The sequence below is a fragment of the Artemia sp. Qi Xiang Cuo genome, chromosome 6 (assembly GCF_049724085.1).
Source record: "Artemia sp. Qi Xiang Cuo chromosome 6, ASM4972408v1, whole genome shotgun sequence".
Lineage (NCBI taxonomy): Eukaryota > Metazoa > Arthropoda > Branchiopoda > Anostraca > Artemiidae > Artemia > Artemia sp. Qi Xiang Cuo.
The window spans coordinates 36108292-36126597 of NC_142799.1; the positions used below are offsets into that span (position 1 = coordinate 36108292).

General features: G+C 34.6%; 1 protein-coding gene across 1 annotated transcript in view; it reads right to left on the reverse strand.

Annotated features, from left to right (window-relative positions):
- Window positions 1–18306, reverse strand: part of Caf1-55 (chromatin assembly factor 1 p55 subunit) — a 47072-nt gene that overhangs the window by 23732 nt on the left and 5034 nt on the right. The window contains exons 2-3 of the mRNA XM_089090698.1: window positions 11933–12080; window positions 9428–9573 (exon numbers count right to left, since the gene is read on the reverse strand). Coding sequence (XP_088946824.1) covers window positions 9428–9573; window positions 11933–12080 — 294 coding nt within the window. The remainder of the gene's footprint in view (window positions 1–9427; window positions 9574–11932; window positions 12081–18306) is intronic.

Consider the following 18306-nt stretch of genomic DNA (forward strand, 5'->3'; position numbering starts at 1 on the left):
ACTATCTGTCTTGGCTTTTTCTCCAATTAGCCATGTCTCTTTACTTTTTCATCACAGTACACAAACTTGATTTTAATTCAAAATCAACAAGAGCAGGAAAAGTTGCAAGGGACTAGATGTGGCGAATACGATGAATGGCCTACATATCCAAACAACAGTTCATGAATTTAACCATAGCCGCAAATTGAGAGCGAAGTACCTTCTATGGATTGTTAACTTTTTTTTTTCTTTTGCCCAGGCTACTCTGTATGGAAAGGGTAGTCACAGAAACTCCAGAGGGGGGGGGGGACATTTAATAGGAAATTGAAATTTCTAGTGTTCTTTTTAAGAGTCAAGTGACAAAAGGGTAGTCAGCCTCCCTTCTGCACCCGTTCATGCTACACACCCCTTCCCGTGACCTTTTATGCTACACTCCCCTCCTAAGACATCCGATAAAATTTTGAGATAGTCCTTTTGTTCTATATAGTCAAGAGCCCCTGAAGCAAGGGCAGGAAATTATGAATGTTACCCACAGTTTACATATGGGTTTTGTAATGGAAACGTGGGTCATGTTTGATCCTGGCGTCTGAAACGTTACATCGATATTTTAAGATATGTTCTTTGGGACAAGAAAATCATACATTTTTTTGGGAGGGAGAGGGATGTTAGGGGCATGGAAATGGGCCTAAAATTTTTATTTCTGACTGCTTGCATTTCGAGCGAGTTCTTATGGGTCGTTTGTACTGTCGAAATTTCCATAATTTACCAAAGTAAAGTAAAAGACACTGTAACACCTCATTTCACAAGTTAAGTACAATATTTCGGGAATGCTTAAGAAATCCGTATCAAATTTTGAAGGAGTGTTGGAGAGAAGGTTAAATAGACTTTAAATTTCGACTTCGGGAGGGGGGAAAGGTGAATCTAAAGGCACTTCGTGTATCCAGTTCACCGAAATACCCTGTCAGTAGTATCTTGGGAACGGTTTGGAAACGGAGTTGAAAATGTCAAGTATTGTTGCAGAAAAAGGAAGGGCAAGGGTGGGGCAAGGAAAGACCAAATTTAGTGTTTGGTGGAAAGGGATAAACAATTTTGTCCCTAACCCAGATTAAATAAAAAAAAACAAGTTTTTTTAACTGAAAGTAAGGAACGACGTTGAAACTTAAAACGAACAGAAATTATTCCGTATATGAAAGGGGCTGTCCCCTCCTCAACGCCTCGCTCTTTACGCTAAAGTTTTTCATTGTTTACAAAAAACAGAGTTGTGAGAAAGTCAAATTTTAGCGTAAAGTTTCAACTTCGTTCCTTACTTTCAGTTAATAAAAAACTTGTTTTTTTAATTTAATTTTTGAACGTTTTTGACTTAATGCAGGTTTTGATTTTAGCTCATCGTACATGAATAGTTAAAACAAAATGTGAATATTAATTTTACTTTTATTTGGTTAAATGGCTTTCTCGAAACTTGTTGAATTTTATTTACGAACGTTTTTATTAGTAATAAATATAAGCAACTTACGAATTAACTTCCGTAACGAACTTCTATATTCATATATTTTTTAATACGTATATTAGAGGGTTCACCCCCTAGTCAATACCTTGCTCTTTAAGCTAAAGTTCGAATTTTGTTCCAATTCTTTAAAAATGACCCCTTGATCACAAATACCGTTAATTAGAATAAATAGGTCTTATTATAGTACTAAAAAATCTTTGGCTTAAAGAGCGAGGTATTGACTAGGGGGTGAGCCTAATCATATACGTAATGTTTTCTGTCGTTTTAAGTTTTGATGTTGCTCCTTACTTTCAGTTGAAAAACTTGTTTTTCTTATATATAAAATTTCTGATCTTTTTTTAAATAATGCTGGGAAATCCGGCGCCCCCTTCATAGTATTATCCCTTCCTCCATGAAAACTTCCTTCATGGAAAGATCCTCCAACATAACCCCCGACTCCCCCCCCACTACTAGAAAAATCCCCCCTGAAAACGTCTGTATACTTCCCAATAACCAATACTATATGTTAACATTGGGTAAAGTTCATAACTTTCAGCCCTCCCCCCGGGGACTTCGGGGGGTTAAGTCATCCTAAAAGACACTTATCATATTTTCGACCATGCTGAACAAAATGGCTTTCTCAAAATTTTGATCGAGTGACTTTGGGATAAAAGGAGCGTGGGATGGGGCCTAGTTGCCCTCCATTTTTTTTTGTCACTTCAAAAGGGCATTAGATAATTAATTTACGTTCCAATGAGCCCTCCCACGATATTCTAGGATCACTGGGTCGATACGATCACCCCTGGGAAAAAAAACAAACAAAAAACAAAAACACACATCCGTGATCTTTCTTCTGGCAAAAAATACAAAATTCCCCATTTTTGTATATAGGAGCTTGAAACCTATGCAGTAGGGTTCGCTGATACGCTGAATATGATGGTGTGATTTTCATTAAGTTTCTATAACTTCTAGGGAGCTTTTCCCCCTTTTTTTCGAAAATCAGCCAAATTTTCTCAAGCGCGTAACTTTTGATGGGAGCACTAAACTTGATGAAACTTATATATTTGAAATCAGCATTAAAATCTGAATCTTTTGATGTATCTATTGGTATCAAAATTCCGTTTTCTAGAGTTTCGGCTACCATTGAGCCGGGTCACTCCTTACTTATAGTTCGTTACCATGAACTGTTTGACAAAATAGAAGTTTTTACTCTATAAGCTCTTATGTATAATTTATGCATGGTCAAGTAGTGAGATTAATCAAAAGATGCGAAGTGCTGCAAGGTTGTCAAAATGGCGTATCTGCAATATCTAAAAACTGCTAAGGGTATGAATTTGAAACATCAGGGAATTTTCGTTAAGAAGAAGAGGCAAGTGGACGCTGAATTACGACTTGGGGAAAAATAGAGCTAAATCAATTGACAGTGTGTGAATCCAGGTTATTAAAACACCGTACTGCAATATCCCGGGAACAAAAATAGGATATGTGAATTTCGAGTGGCTTTTTTAATTGTCGAAAGTTATTAGAACATAATCACCCTCCTCCCTTTTTGCTAGTCGCCCTCCCCACAATCTCTCAAGACATCCAATCAAATTTTTAGATTGTAAATATGTCTCCTGGGATGACAAGATCCTCATAGTCTCTAGAGCAAGGGTCGTAGAGTATGCAGACTCATTGTTTACACACAGGCTGCACATGGGTAAAGAGGAGCATGTGTGATTCCGAGCGTCCGATCAGCTTGAAACTTTCATAGATCATTCTATGGGACAAAGTAATCACACATTCCGTTTGGGGTGTTTACTGGTGGGGGTTAGGGGGCCCAAAACTTTTCGATCCTGATTAGTTGGATTTCGAGCGAGCTTTTTTGTTCGGTATGCCAAGATTCCTAAAAATGTCCCAATGGTATGCTCTTGAAACAATACATGTGCCCAAATGAATCGAATGACGTTGTATGCACCTGATTTGTCATATTATTTAGCGCATCTTGGGAATAGCCTAGATACTAATCTGAAACATTTTAGGGATTGTTGGAGATGGAGGAGCGGAGGGTGGGGGGGGTCAAGTGGATGTTGAATTTTGACGCAGGAGGGGGAAGGGGTAAAATCAAATGAGACTATGTGCTTGCAGGTTATCAAAATATCATGTCTGCAATAACTTACGACAGCCATGGGGATTGAGTAAACACTTGAAACTCAAGTTTACTGCCGGGGGAAGGAGAAAGAACTATTTTTGTCCCCGGTCAAGATAAGAAGAACATTTTTGCACTACAAGGCCCTATTGAACTTATAATTTATGCACAGTTAAGTAGTGAGATAAGTCAGAAAATAAAGAGCGAAGTGACTTCAATATATCTATTATTTTTTTTTGCTCTTTTTTCCTGGCCACTTCGTACCAAAGAAGCTGTCGTAGAAACTTGGGAGGAGGCTCATTAAATTGGAGATTAAAGGTCCTAGTACCTTATTTAAGAGTCAATACTATTAAAGTGATTGGAAGCCAAAGAGCTCACCACCTGTGTCCGTTGTTGCTGCCCACTCCCCCTTTCAGTACATCGGGTCAAAATTGTGTTTATGGGTAAATTTTCGAATGATAATTGCGGGCCTTTTTGATCCTAGGGGTCCGAGTAGCTCGAAACTTTCAGAGATCATTCTCGGGGACAAGGAAACGACACGTTTTGTTAGGGGGCCTCAAAATAGACCAAAAGGCTTTCTGTTCCTGGTTAGTTGTTTCGATCAAGCTCTTACGGGATCGTTCGCTAGGCCAAGATTCTCAGATCTCAAGAGTGTAGTCTGAAAAGGTAAGACACACCTGATTAAATCAAAAGACACTATATGCACCTGATTTTTCAGACTATTGGAAAAGTCTTGGGAATGGCTCAAAGGATCAAGCTGAAACTTAGAGTGAGCATTGGAGAATAAATGGGTTTAAAATTTTGACTTGAAGATGAGGGCAGAGGTTAACCGAACTGCACTATATGCATCCAGATCGTCAAAGTAGCATGTCTATGATATCTTGGGAACGGCTTGGGGGAAAATATTTAAAATTTTATATGCTCTTAGAGAAATGAAGAAGGGGGAGAGCAAGAAAAATTCAAATATGGTGTTAGAGAGAGGGGGAAGGACAATTGTCGTAAAAAAAAAAAATCCGGAAAAAAGTGAAGTTTTTGAAATAAGCTTCTATGGGGCTTAAAGTTTATACACATTTAAATAGAAAGATAAATTTAAAGAGGTTATGTGGGGCCAGATTGTCAAAAGGGGTATTAAGTTATTAAGTTAAAACTCCCAGAGACTGTTGTGGGGGGGAGGGGTCAAATGGATACTCAATCCTGACTTGAAGGAAATGGTAGAGCTAAATGTGCAATCAGGATATCAAAGTAAGAAATGTTCAATATCTCGGGAACAGAAATGGGCTATTGAAATTGAAAGTTCTAGTGCCCTATCCGAGCGTCAAAAGTGATTGCAGGCAGTCAGCCCCTTTCCTGTAACTTTTTTAATCAGCCCCTTTCCTGTAACTTTTTTAATCATCCCCTTTCAAAATGCAGCCCTATAAGACATTTGATCAAAATTTCAAAATTGCCATTTTGTTTAATAAACGTCTTCAAGAAAAACACCCCCACGATCCCTTGGGCTGTGGGGGTCACGTTTTTATCAATAATGCAAGTTGCTAACTGTTTATACATTTGATTTATCCCAAAAAAAATTGGGGTTCAAATTGAAATTTCCAGAGCCCTCGAGGGGCGAGGGGTCAATTCAACCCTAAGTTTTGACTTAGAGGAGGCAGAAGGAAATCAAAAGACACTCTACGTATCTAAGTAACCGAAACATCATATCTGCAGTATCCCAAGAACGGCTTGATATTACTCGAGAACGAATACAATATTACGAGAACACTACCCTTCTTAATAGAGGTCATGTATTGTCTTTTTTTAATAAATGACCTCGAAATGCAGCTATAGCAAATCTGAAAAAAGAGCAGTTATACCAAAATATAATACAACAAAATTCCAAAGATAAAGTGAAGAATTCGTCTCTGTTCAAGGTTATAACATGATGGGGGCCAGGGTGGATTTAGCCATATAAAATGCTAAAATTACGCAGATTTTCATTCCATTTGAATAACATTCCCAATTCTGATCCACCTGAGATTCCATAGCAAACACATTATAAATGTTTGTTGCACGAAATTAATTTCATTCAAAAATTTCGACTGAATATTGTAATTTTGTTCAAAATTAAAATAGCTAGCAAACCTTAAACAAAACCTGAAAAAAAAACTTTACCAATATTCCTAATGTAAAATAAGAAAATACGACAATTAAAAACTAATAGAAACCGATTTTAAAAGCTTTCGAAATTTTTTTTTTTCAAAGACTAGTAAAAGGCTATAGACGAGCAGACCCAAAGTGAGATAATAATCCAAACTTACAATGAACAGAAATTACTACCAATGAAAAAAGAGATCCAAAACAAACATAAACTAAAACGAGAAAGAAAGTCAATCTTAAAATGAAGAGAAATTACCACAAACAGCATTAGAGCAAACGTCCTTAAGCTTTCTAAAGGCCAGAACGTCATTGGCACTTCACTGAAAACGATTTGTATTTCCACCAGTGTTTTTCCATTTGTCGTAATATCAACAAGAACACAACAACAAAAAATGAGTGTGCAGTTATTAATGTTAGTAACCTCCCCCCACAAAGAAAAAAAATGATTTACATGACATTTCTAATCAAACCTAAAAAAAATATTTGTGTTCTAGTAATGGTGATATAAAAACCAAAGATCGATTAAAACCGCCTATCACGTGCACAAAACGTTTCTCAAATTCATTTGCACTCTATTATACGTATTGATTACATTAGAGTGGTGTTATCTGTCCCCTTCCTTCTCTCTCAATACCCTCTAAACGACTTGAACGTCACTTGCAATTCATTGGAAAGTATATGCCTTTTGAATAGTGTGATTTTATTTGTCAAAATATCATCCACAACAACAAAAAGAAATTCACCATAATAACAACGATTTCTGAAAATAACTAATTAAAGTAGACTGATTTTTAATATTCGATGATAATCATTCCCGTAGTCTCAGCAATTTCAGATGCATTAATATTGTAAAACAGAAAACTAAATTAACTGTATTTTCATTAACGCGAAAGTGACGCTCTGGTTGTCCATTGTAAATTATTTTCGTTTTAGGTATTGTTTATTTACTGATAGTATTTTCTATCTGTTTTAAGCTTTAGTTATAAGATTTCATTTCTAACCATTTTTGGTGCTCTTTATTGTTCATCGAAAAACTGTTTTGAGAAAACTGGAAAAATGTCAGTTGTGTGACTTCATTTCTATTGTCTTTGGATTTAATACAGCTCTTTAATTTACACTGAAAAACTTTTTTTTGGGAAAGCTGGAAAAGTGTGAATTGTGTGACTTCATTTCTATTGTCTTTGGTTTTAATATAGCTCTTTATTTTTCATTGAAAAAACATTTTTTTGAAAATGTTCATTTTTATTGATTAATCATAAAAGAGTAAAGGTGGGAGCTGGTGCATTGTCTAGGTCTAACAACACATTTCATTCCCTTCAAATGAAATCTTTTGTCACAACCTCTGTTTTTAACTTTCCGATTGACAATGTATACTATCCTCCATTCAAGGTTAGGCCTTTTAAAGGTATTATTAATAATAATAATTTATTATAAGCCAAAAAATAGGCCATAAAGCACAGTATTCTAAAAATACACTCCACAAGAGAAATAATATAATATCAAGTTTCACTCATTGATGTCAACGCTTCATTTACATATTTATATAACTGCCTGATTGTCCTATTTACAGTCGTCAGCAGTATCCCCGGGAACTCCAAGTTACCACCCTCAAAATACTTTCCCCTTAAAAGAGAAAGTTGCTGGCACTCGGCGAGAATATGGGCCACATCATCAATACCTAGGTTACATCTGGGGCAAGAGTAATCCACATCTGCATTTGGGGCCATCCTTTGCGTAGGTTCTTTCTTCTGGTGAATATTTGTCTCGGGAGTGTAGAGGTGAACGCATATTTCCTCATCAGTAATTTTCGGAACATACGAAAAATACGGTCCGTTTCGCACAGGGAAAACTAGGGAAGAGGGGGGTAATGCCACTATGACTACCATACGTGCCCTTAAACTAATGTTCAACGTTATTTCTGTCCAAAATGAGACAATTTTCAAGTCGATGTACCATCTTAATAAAATACTAAAAGATAAGATGAGAAACTATTTATTCAAATTCTTCACCGAGGGTGAACGACCACGATTTTGTTAATCGTAGCACGTAATTAACCATAATAATAGCCCCTCCCCCGCCCGAAAAAAATCCTATGTACCATTTCTAATCAACATAAAAAAAATTCCTTTAGTGTTCAAGTAATCGTGTTACCAAAAAACAAAGACGGATTAAAACCACCTCTCGCTCGCACAAAAAAAAAACTTTTCAAATTCATTTGTACTCTACTTGAGGTCAGTGTTTACTGAGTGCTAGTCCAGTGTTTGTGTGTTTTATCTTACTTCGAAAGTATGAGCGCCCTTTAATCGGAACTGATTCTTGACGGCAACTTTTCTATTTTTTCTAGCTAATTAAGACATAATGGTTAAGTCTTATTTAGCTAGAAAAAATTAATCTAATTAAATCTTAAGCTAAGCTAATTCTAGCTAATTACACTTTTTTCTAGCTAATTAAGGACCTTACGTTAAAAAAGTAGCTCTGAGATTGCCGACATTGCAATGAAGGTTAGAAGATCATCCTAGAGATATGATTGAAGTCATAAGTCACAGCTAGTTGTAGTGGTGTAACGTTAGTAGTCAAAGTTCTGGCCTCCAGAATGGTAATTATCACACAATCTGGTATAATAAGATTTGAACTCAATTTTTATCATATCAGTAAATTCAATGTCAGCTTATTTGGACCTTCACACACAAGAATTCGAGGACTGCACAGCCCGCAATTCGTTCCGTTTGCATAAAACGTCGACATCAACAGATCCGAACGCTTTTAAAACGTCAATTGAACTCCAGATGAACGAAATTGTTTACTGCAATTTTCAGAACATACGATCTCACCAGCCAAAATGGATTCGGCAAGCAGTGTCGTTTCATAATGAAGCTCAAAAGTATGGGTTATTATCGTTTAATAACTCTGGAACACCTCCAACATTTCATACCAGGTCATTTTTACTGTACTTCCAATCCATTTTATTTTTATTTACACATAATTCAAAAAATAATATGCGAACGGTATTGGCATAATCATCTAATTCTTAATATCTGCAAGTCACTAGCACGGATAGCTGAAATAGAAGAGCAGATACTAGTCCCGAGCCAACGCAACACAGGAGCCAGCTTAACTGAAAAAGAACTACAACTCAAATCACTACTTGGGTTTTAGAATGGAAAACTAAATACTCGCATTTTTCAGCATTAAGCACGAGGCCAATTTTTTCAAAAAGCTTAGAAACAAACTGGGTAGACTTAGCTAGGGTGAATTTTGAACGGCTAATAAGTAACAAATCATCTGCATAAGCAATATAAGATAAATTAGTTAGACCCGTAAAACACGACGGAAAAATACGAGAAAGCACAGGGTATAAACAAGCGTTAAAAAGGTATGGTGACAGAACCCCTCCCTGCCTGAACCACTAAATAGAAATTCGAAATTTCAGTTCAGAAACTCATTTTCTAATAGAGGCAGTAAAAAAACTAGCTTATCGAATTCAGTTCTTTTCTTAAAACCAGCAACGATACAACTTTCAATTTACTGTACAAAGATCCACCTTATTGTGGCGTAATTTTTTCGGTTTGTAAACAAAATTAGTAGATTAAGGTAAAGCATATTCCTAATACTGAAACTCAATAGCAAAGGCCGATTAATAAAATTGCTTTGGCATTTAGCCATTAAACTCCCATAAATCCAATTTAAAAACCAATTCCTACCTCCTTTTTCATTATCGTAATGTGATGCATCAAACTGGGCATCTTCATTGGGAAGTTGAACACTAGCAATAAGTAAATGGTTTTGCTCATCAGATGTATGTGTTCCCAAGATCAGTCTGTGGATAGAGTAATCTTTCCCTTCGGGTCTAAAAAAAAATACAGAATTATTATTTCAGAATTTCAAGAATCCTGTACAAAATAAACAAGAAAAAGCTGAATAACCTAGAGAAAAAGGAAAACTCAAATCCAATCCAAAACTAACATTGCGAGTTATTCCTACAAAGATCTAAAAAAATACAAATATCTTGGAAATACTTTCTACTACATCATTATATTAGACATGTGCAATATGTTTGGATCACCTTTGCAATGTTGGAACTATGTAAACATCCACCTCTGCCTGTGCACTGCTTCCTAAGGTTGTAGTGCTTTATGATTTGCTTTATTTGGCTTATGGACTTGTTTTTATGGGTTTCCAAAATTAAACAATGAATAGAATAGTCGTTCATGGTGTCAGGGGAACAATGGACCCATCTGTACCATTTCTACAAATAGACTGGAAACAGCCCAGTCTGAAAGACGCTTGGAAAATATTTTCTAAACATGTAGAGCTAATGTTCAGTGGCCCATTGCATGAGAAATTTAAAACAGTGAAGTGTTCCTACCTCCTCGTATGGGTATTCAAAAAAGGCAGACATCTTTAGTACCACTGATATTCCAGTTGGAAGTGAAAACAGTCATACTGTATACCTGAGGTTGTTCAAATAACATATTAAGTCTTCTTCAAGTCAAAACTCTGAACACTACAAGTTCCACAAGTGGAACAAAAAGAATTTGAAAATGGAGTGGTACGTTACGGATCTCAAACTAATTGCAAAGGAATAGCAGATATAGCCAGCAGGATGAAATGGTGAGAGATCAGCCTATTTTCAGGCCGAAAAATCGGATTGAATAACATATATTGTTATTCATTTCTTCTGAAAATCTGATCTCTTTTATACTTCTTGATTGTCCAGACCTGATCCTGGAACCCAGCTTCTGCCACCAATTGACAGCACTTGTTCCCAAACTATAGCTAATTGTCTTGCAAGATATAAACAAATTTCACTTTGTAAAATTTAACAATTCTAAAGGTTGAGTGTAAATACATCATGTAGATATATTCCAGTCCCCTGAGTTTAACATTGAATCCACTTTTTGTACTTCTTACTTTTTGTGCTTAAGTTTTGGCATCTTGCTGGTTTGGTGAGTTTTTTTTTAATAAAAAGAATATGATTTGATTTAAATCAGAAAGAAGCGTTGTTAAACGTTTCCTGTTCTAAAATGTAATCCTAACAGCTAAGAAAGTTAAGATTCATATTTGCAAGGTTTGTCATGGCACCAAACTCTAAAAATGGTGGAAAAAATATGCAGAAGCCATGTTTCCAAGCAGTCAATATTGTTTCCAATAAAAGCTTGTCATACAGATTTGCCAAAGTCCATGCCAGGCATAAGGCCAGTGAGATTGTCCACACAAGCATAATTTATTTATAATTCGCCCATAGCTTTATGCCATCTTTAAGTAAAAACCAAGTCTTACCATTGCCTGTCTATTATATACAAAAATGACCTTTGCAACAATTTCAGCCCCTGATTTGTATTTTGACAACTCCTTTGAGTGGGCCCTCCATATGGAGTTTCAGTTCACAGGGAATAATACTAGCTTTTTGGTTACGCTGTCAGTGATGTACTCGAGTATCAATAAGAAAAAGCAGTCTAACTTTGAGCTTCATTTGAAAAAAAAAAAAAAAAAAAAAAAAAAACATCTGTATCTCCAAATATGCAAAAACTAGAATAATTGCATTAATTGATCCTTATACTAATTTAGGTTGATTGTGAAATTGAAAAGTCTACATCCAAAATTTGTTTAACTCCTTGTTATCACCCATTTGGAGAGTTCAGATTATTATGGAATAAGCATAAGTAACTCTATTTGGAGTTAATTATTATTTTTTTGGTAAATTGGACAATTATGTAGAATTTTCTCTTGATATATGTGCCAATAATTCATTGCATACACAAAAAAAAAGAAAAAAAAAAGATGAAAATACAATGTTTCATCAAAAAGTAGTGAACAAACATATCTCAATGGTTTCAATTTGAACATATCTGTGCTAACAGGTACAAAGGAAAAGAAAAATAGTATCTTATTGCCATCTTCATTAAGATGAGACAATTTTTATTTGCATGAACACATTTTACAACTAAATTTCTGCTTTTACAAATGTAGTAAGCCTATTATCCATAACGATAGCATCATCTGGTCACTTAAAAAAGCGTTTTCTTTATATCTGAGCACAGGGTTGGTATAGAGGAAAAATCTACAAAACCAGTCTGAGTATTCTTGCAAAATATTTGCATTTACTTCAGATTAATGCACAATAAATCAGTTGGGGGTAATTTTTTCACCTCATAATTAATAAATATATGTAATATTTTCATAAGTGCTTCAAAAGCAAGACTTACTTGGTTACATCAGGCAGCCATTGGGCAGTAAGGGATGGCCATTCTAAAGCATGAGTCATAACCAGATCATACAAAAATGGTGTATTTTTCTTCCATATTTTGTATTCTTCATTAATGACTCGTTCCTCAACAGCTTCATCAAAACCATCTGAAAAATAATATACAAGGCTATTTACTGTTGTTTAACTGGCTACTCTTTTAAAATGTTTAACTAAAGAATAGTGTTTTATGTTTATTTGATTTTAATAAGATATACAAAATTTTTACTCGCTTTACTTAGGTTAGGCTGGGTAAAGTTCTAATTGAAACATTGACAAATTCAAACAAAATTCAAACCAAAAGCCAGATTTCCTAGAAAATCAAAATAAGATTTTAATTTGCCTAGGTTTAACTATCTTTTACATAGGATTTAACTTAAAGCCCATGTAAGAAGGAATAAGTAGGCTAAAGAAAACAATGCAAACCAAGAAAAATCAGTATAGTTTTGAATGTAGTCTAGAGCTAAATCCTGACATTTGAGAAGGGATGGGATGCAATTGTGACAGCAGCAAAACCCAGATTAGGAAAAAGCAGTGAGTGGCAAAACAAATAGGGTACTTATTTTTCAACCGGGGAATTAATTGAGCAGTCCAAAAGTTAAAATTAGTGCTTAGTTTACAAGAGGCCAAACAGTAAAAAGTTACCATAAGACAACCTTTAGATGTCTCTACCTCAAACTCCTCTAAAGGCTGCTGTCTTTTGACAAACTTGGAAATACTTTATTTTATAAGAACAAACTTTCAGAAATGGATGTACAGCATAAATAAGGCTCAAGGAAAGCTTTTTCAGTCTTGAACCTGTGCCAAATCTATACTTGAGCTGTGAACGAAAACTCCATGCATTCTCACACTAACATTTGGAGATTCAATCTAACACTAGGGGTCTCTTATGGTACTGATCAATTAGTGAAAGCTAGTGGGTAAAAATTACCCTATTTAGTATTGCCATTATTGTCTTGGCAAAGGGAACATCTATTATTTTGAATTAGTTTTATTATTTTGAAAGTTTTATAAGATGCAAATTTCAACAACAAGTTCCAAAACCTCTTTTGAGAGCTAAGTTATTTAGAGTTCTTGTTCAGTGTAGAAAACCGAAAATACAACCATGTATCCAAGCCAAAGATGTGTTGAATCCTCTGATCTAGATCAGCCAGCCCCAACAAGGAAATTTGCGTGATCTAACCTTATCTTATATTGAATTTGCCTTACAATTTTAACTGTAGCCCATTTCCCTTGAATCAAGCAAAATGCACACTGAAATCAACCCTTGTTACGAGTGTTCAAATTAAACTTGAATCAATCCAAATTAACAGGTTTACCATGAACAAAATAAAACTTGACAACTCTTTTACTTAAATTTTACTGCCTACAGTTTTCTAGTTATAAAGCCCTTTGATATAGAAGGTTCTGTAAAACAGAGAGGCAAATTGAATAATGTTTGGTTGAGCTGATATGTAGACTGGATTTTACAAACAGCACTCTTGAATTTTGAAGGTATTGTTATTGGTTTGGGTATCACCATGTCTGACTGGATCATTCAGATGACACTGATACTCTTGCTGCTAATCCAGCAACTGTCCAAGCAATCCTAAATGAAATGATGCATTTCTCTCAGCTGCTGGGTATCAAATCTAAATGGCCAAAACCATTTAGATTTTGATCTTTCTTTTTTGAAAGAAGAAAAACCATTAGGTTTTGATTATTTTTGATCTTTCCTTATTTCGCTGGACAATGCGATTTAAGGTAATTTAAGGTAAAACAAAAATAATAGACCTAAGAACAAAGTTGCACTACCAGCTTATATTTTACAGACAACAATTAGAACAAGTTGATGGTTTCAATTACCATAGCTCTCTGACAGACCCTTGGTGAGACAGTAGCCTTAATGTACAGAACAGAATCATTTAATCTGTCTATTCTTGTCTGTACAGTAAAGACTTGGCAATTAAAGGTATTTTGTCTCCATCATATGAATGTTTTTTACTATGGCTGCATACATAAAATTATGAGGATACAATGCTGAAACATCGAATTTGTATGAAATAATTGACACATTTGTATGAAAGGAAGTTTAGCAGATGACAAGATATCTGCTAGCTCTAAAATGTTGAATAGCTGGCACATATTATAAAATATGAAAACTAATCATATAGACTCTTCTAGATACTGGGAGGAATGTTTGTGTCTTTCCTGACAAGAAGAAAAAATATATTTTAAATTTTTGTTAAGTATTTTGTGTATTTGGTAAGTTTATGGTATGGTAATTTTGGTGGAGTTTTTCCTAAGGAGCACAACAATAGAAATGGGAGAACACAGAATCAAATGGGGAGGTAAAACTCTCCTAGCCTTAGTTTATGCTTATGATTTAAGGATCCTAGATGAAAATATTGATGACCCCCCAGAGCCTGGGGGCAAGTGTTGTAAGTTATAACCAGAGGCAAGTGCTGAAAGTTATGCCCCAGGGGCATATAAGGTTTTTTATGGAAGGGTTGGTTGTATAAACTTTCCAGGAGGCTTGTTTGATCAGAAATTGAAAGTTCTAGTTCTCTTCTTAAGAGTCAAAAGAGATCAGAGGACTAATCCCTGCCCCATGCCCTCTTCCCCAAATGCATCCAATCAAAATTTTAAGATAGCCATTTCATGTTATCAAATAGTCTAAAGATCATATAACAATACTTCCAGGGCTGACACATCCCCCCCCCCTGAGCCCAGGGGTCAGAACTGTAAGTTATGCCCTGGGGACAAATAAGGTGTTTATGAAAGGTATGGTCAAACTTGCAGGGGGGGGGGTTATACTTACATGCACACATAGGTTAGGTTTGTGTCACTATCCTAACCTAAATTAGCCTAACTTAGAGCTTTGGTAATGTAAGTAAGCTTTATTTAACCTTGCCTAACCCAAGTACAAAGATGTCAAAGCAGGAGATACCAAACTAAACATCTTAAATCATAAATTTGAGACAACAAACCTACAAAAGCCTGAGAAGTTTAGTTTGGAAAAGTCCAAATTAGCAATCTAAAAATCCTAATAATAAGCTTTAGGCAAGTCGAATCACAAAATACCAAAGTAAACATTCCAATTTATAAGTTTCAGCAAACACACACCTTTAGAATTCTAAGAAATGTAATACCAAAAGTCCAAAACTACAAAAAAGCAAAGTGGACACTAAAAATTATAAGTTTTAGACAAGTCAAACCACAAAAGCATAAGAAAGGTGGCACAAAAAAGCCCAAATTAGCAAACTGAATGTCTCAAAGTTTTTACACAATACCCTTCCAAGAAAGGCTACGAGTACTATTTCAGAAAACTATGAATTAGTAAACTAATCATACCAAACCCTAATTTTTCAGTCAAATCTCTACAAAAAAGACAAGGAAGCACCATCAAAGCTAAGATACAAAACTCAAACCACAAAACAGGACTGAAACACGTTAACAGAAACTTAAAGCAGTCAAAAACATGTAATCAGAAACTTGAAAAAAAAATCATTATAAATTCTTAAAACAAAAAGTTAAAACAGTAAATTCTTAAAAATTAAATTTAAAACATTTGATTCCTAAAAAAGAGAAAATTTCAACAGTTATTTTTTTTTTCAACAAAAAACCAAAACACTAATTAAAAAAAAAAAAATTCTTTAAAAAAAAACTTAAAAAAGCACCAATTTGTTGTTTTGGTGCTTTGATGAACTTAGTCTTAAAAAAAAAGATTTTGAAATGGGGAATGCTGAATATCTTGAAATTTTGGCAATAAAAAACAAACAGAAATTAGTTAAAGACACCCCCCCCCACACACAAAAAAAAATTCAAAGAAAAGTAAAGGCCATATTAAACTTAAGATCAGAAGAAATAAATTCCTATAATAATTCAAACTCAAAATAACCAGAAATTACAATTGAAGAACAAATGAAACCCAAAACAAACAGAAATTAAATAAACATTTGTAGCAAACAAAAATACAACAGGTACTAAAATAAATAAATAAATCTTAAAATAACATGCAAATCAAGCTTAAGACAAACACAAATCACTACAAACAAGAGTTTGGCTACTGCCCCCTTTCCTAACTGTTATTTTATGTTTGAATTATTAAAGAAATTTATTTCTGCTGATCTTAGGTTTAATATGGTCTTTACTTTTCTTTGAAAAATTTCTTTTTTGGAATTTTTTTTTGATTAATTAATAGTGAAGATTATGAGTGCAGTGAAGATGTTAAAAATAGAATAGCCAAGGCCCAGTGTGTGTTTTTTTCACAGTTGATAAAAGTTTGGAAGAATAGGAAAATAAATCTGCAAACAAAGATTAGTATATTGGAAGTTACAGTGATGACACTGGTCAAGTATGGTTCTGAAGCATAGGCACTCCAAAAAACAAAAGAGGAGTTGCAGGATGTTTTCCAGAGAAATTGTCTACAGATTGTATTGGATACCCAACTGATCAAACATATCTCAATTGGAAGGGTATGTGAAAAATGTGGTTCAATCCTACTTTCTAGGGCTATAATGAGAAAAGATGAGATGACTAGGACACATTCTGCAGAAGGATGACATTTCCGAAGATTGTCTTTGTTTGCCCACCATCTAGGGCCAAACAAAATGTGGCTTGTCCCCAAATAGGATGAGCGGATGTCATTAGAAAAGATTTAAGGGAAGTGGGAACCTCTTGAGAGGGTGTACAGAGGGAGGCTTTGAATAGATTGGGAGGAGGAGGAGCATGCATAGCTAGGTTTGGGCTTGGGAAGTTTGATCCTGCAGTGAGTTGTCAGCAGTAGTAGTACACATAAAACCTACACCCAAAACCAAAATTAAGAATTTTTTTTCAAAAGTCAAGATAGGTATACAGACTAATCTTCAATGCAAGAATTTAAGCCTTAGAAATTGTGAAGGAGTAGATGTAGGAGCTAGAAAAAATCCTTCCCAAAGCATAATCTAGGCTTTGAACTTTGTAAAGGCATAGTATAGGCCAAAAATCGGATGAAAAAAACTTATATACACAATTCAATAGTCTTCAAAATATAACAATTACTTATCTTATAATTGCATCCAACCTCTCCTCCTCTACTGATAGAACAAGTTTCATGTAAGTTATAGCCCTAGACTAAAAAAAATTTGGTTTTTTATTTCAAATTGTCATTATGAACTAACTGTTGGATAAGCAGAACTTACTTATTTCACTCCTAAATTTTTTTTGCTTTAGTTTACCCACATCCTTCATGATGCAATGTATAGCCTAATTATTAAACAAAACAGTCATTTTTTATAGAAACAATACCAATTAATTAGTGTGCTGTAAAAACAAAAAAAAAACAAAGGAAGGACAAAATTGTTGTAAAATATAATAACAATATATAAACTGGGCTATAAATTACTTCATTAGGGAGCAGGATATGGGTGGATAAAGAAAATAAACCTTTAAGAATGAGGCAACTAAGTATTCTAGATTATTTTGGAGTAGTTTTTAGAATACTATTGGTTTTCCTTTTGCTGCAGTTAAGAGCATTGAATTGAAAAGTGAAATATTTCTATTTTTTCCTATCTGATTTCTGCCCTATAATTCTACTATATATTTTACTTTATTTGTTCTTGAAATTGTCATCCTTATAATAAAAGTGTCAAAGTTAAGACAATTCTTCAAAATGTTCTAAGCCTTTGAAATAGGTCATGGTTAGATATAGTAGCTTGAAAGTCCTTTCTATAAGCATAATTTAGGATTTGAATCTACTCCTAAAAGTTTTGTTCATTTAACTCAGCTACTTTCTAAGCTAAGACAGGTTGAACCTTAAGTACAGGGGCAGATTTTAACAAAACCACAAAAAAAAAACTTAAAACTACTTGAAAACAATCAAAAACACCAACTTAACTATTTCCTAAAAGCATATTGCTTCAACTTCCCAGCACTGCACCCCCCCCCTCACTAATGTACAAATATATACCCTACTATATTCTTTAATTCCAAACAGTTATAATGGTTAATTTACCTGCATGCATAATTTAATAATCTACTATCAGTTAATCAACATAGATTTTGTCCCAATCAATCAGTTGACACTAACCTCATTGACACATATGAGCATGTCTCAAAACTTATGGATGAGGGATCTCCTGTTAGCATGTTATTACCGGATCTAGCCAAAGAATTTGATAAAGGATGCCACAGGAGCCTAAACTCTTAACTCTGTTTAATGGATATCCATGATAATGTTGTCAACTGGATAATGTTATTTCTTACAAATAGAGAGCAGGTGGTAACGGTATTTGGAGACAATAGATCAATCTTCATCTCAGAATCAACAGATGTAAAAAGGAGAGTACCCCAAGAAATGGTTTTGGGTTGAACTTT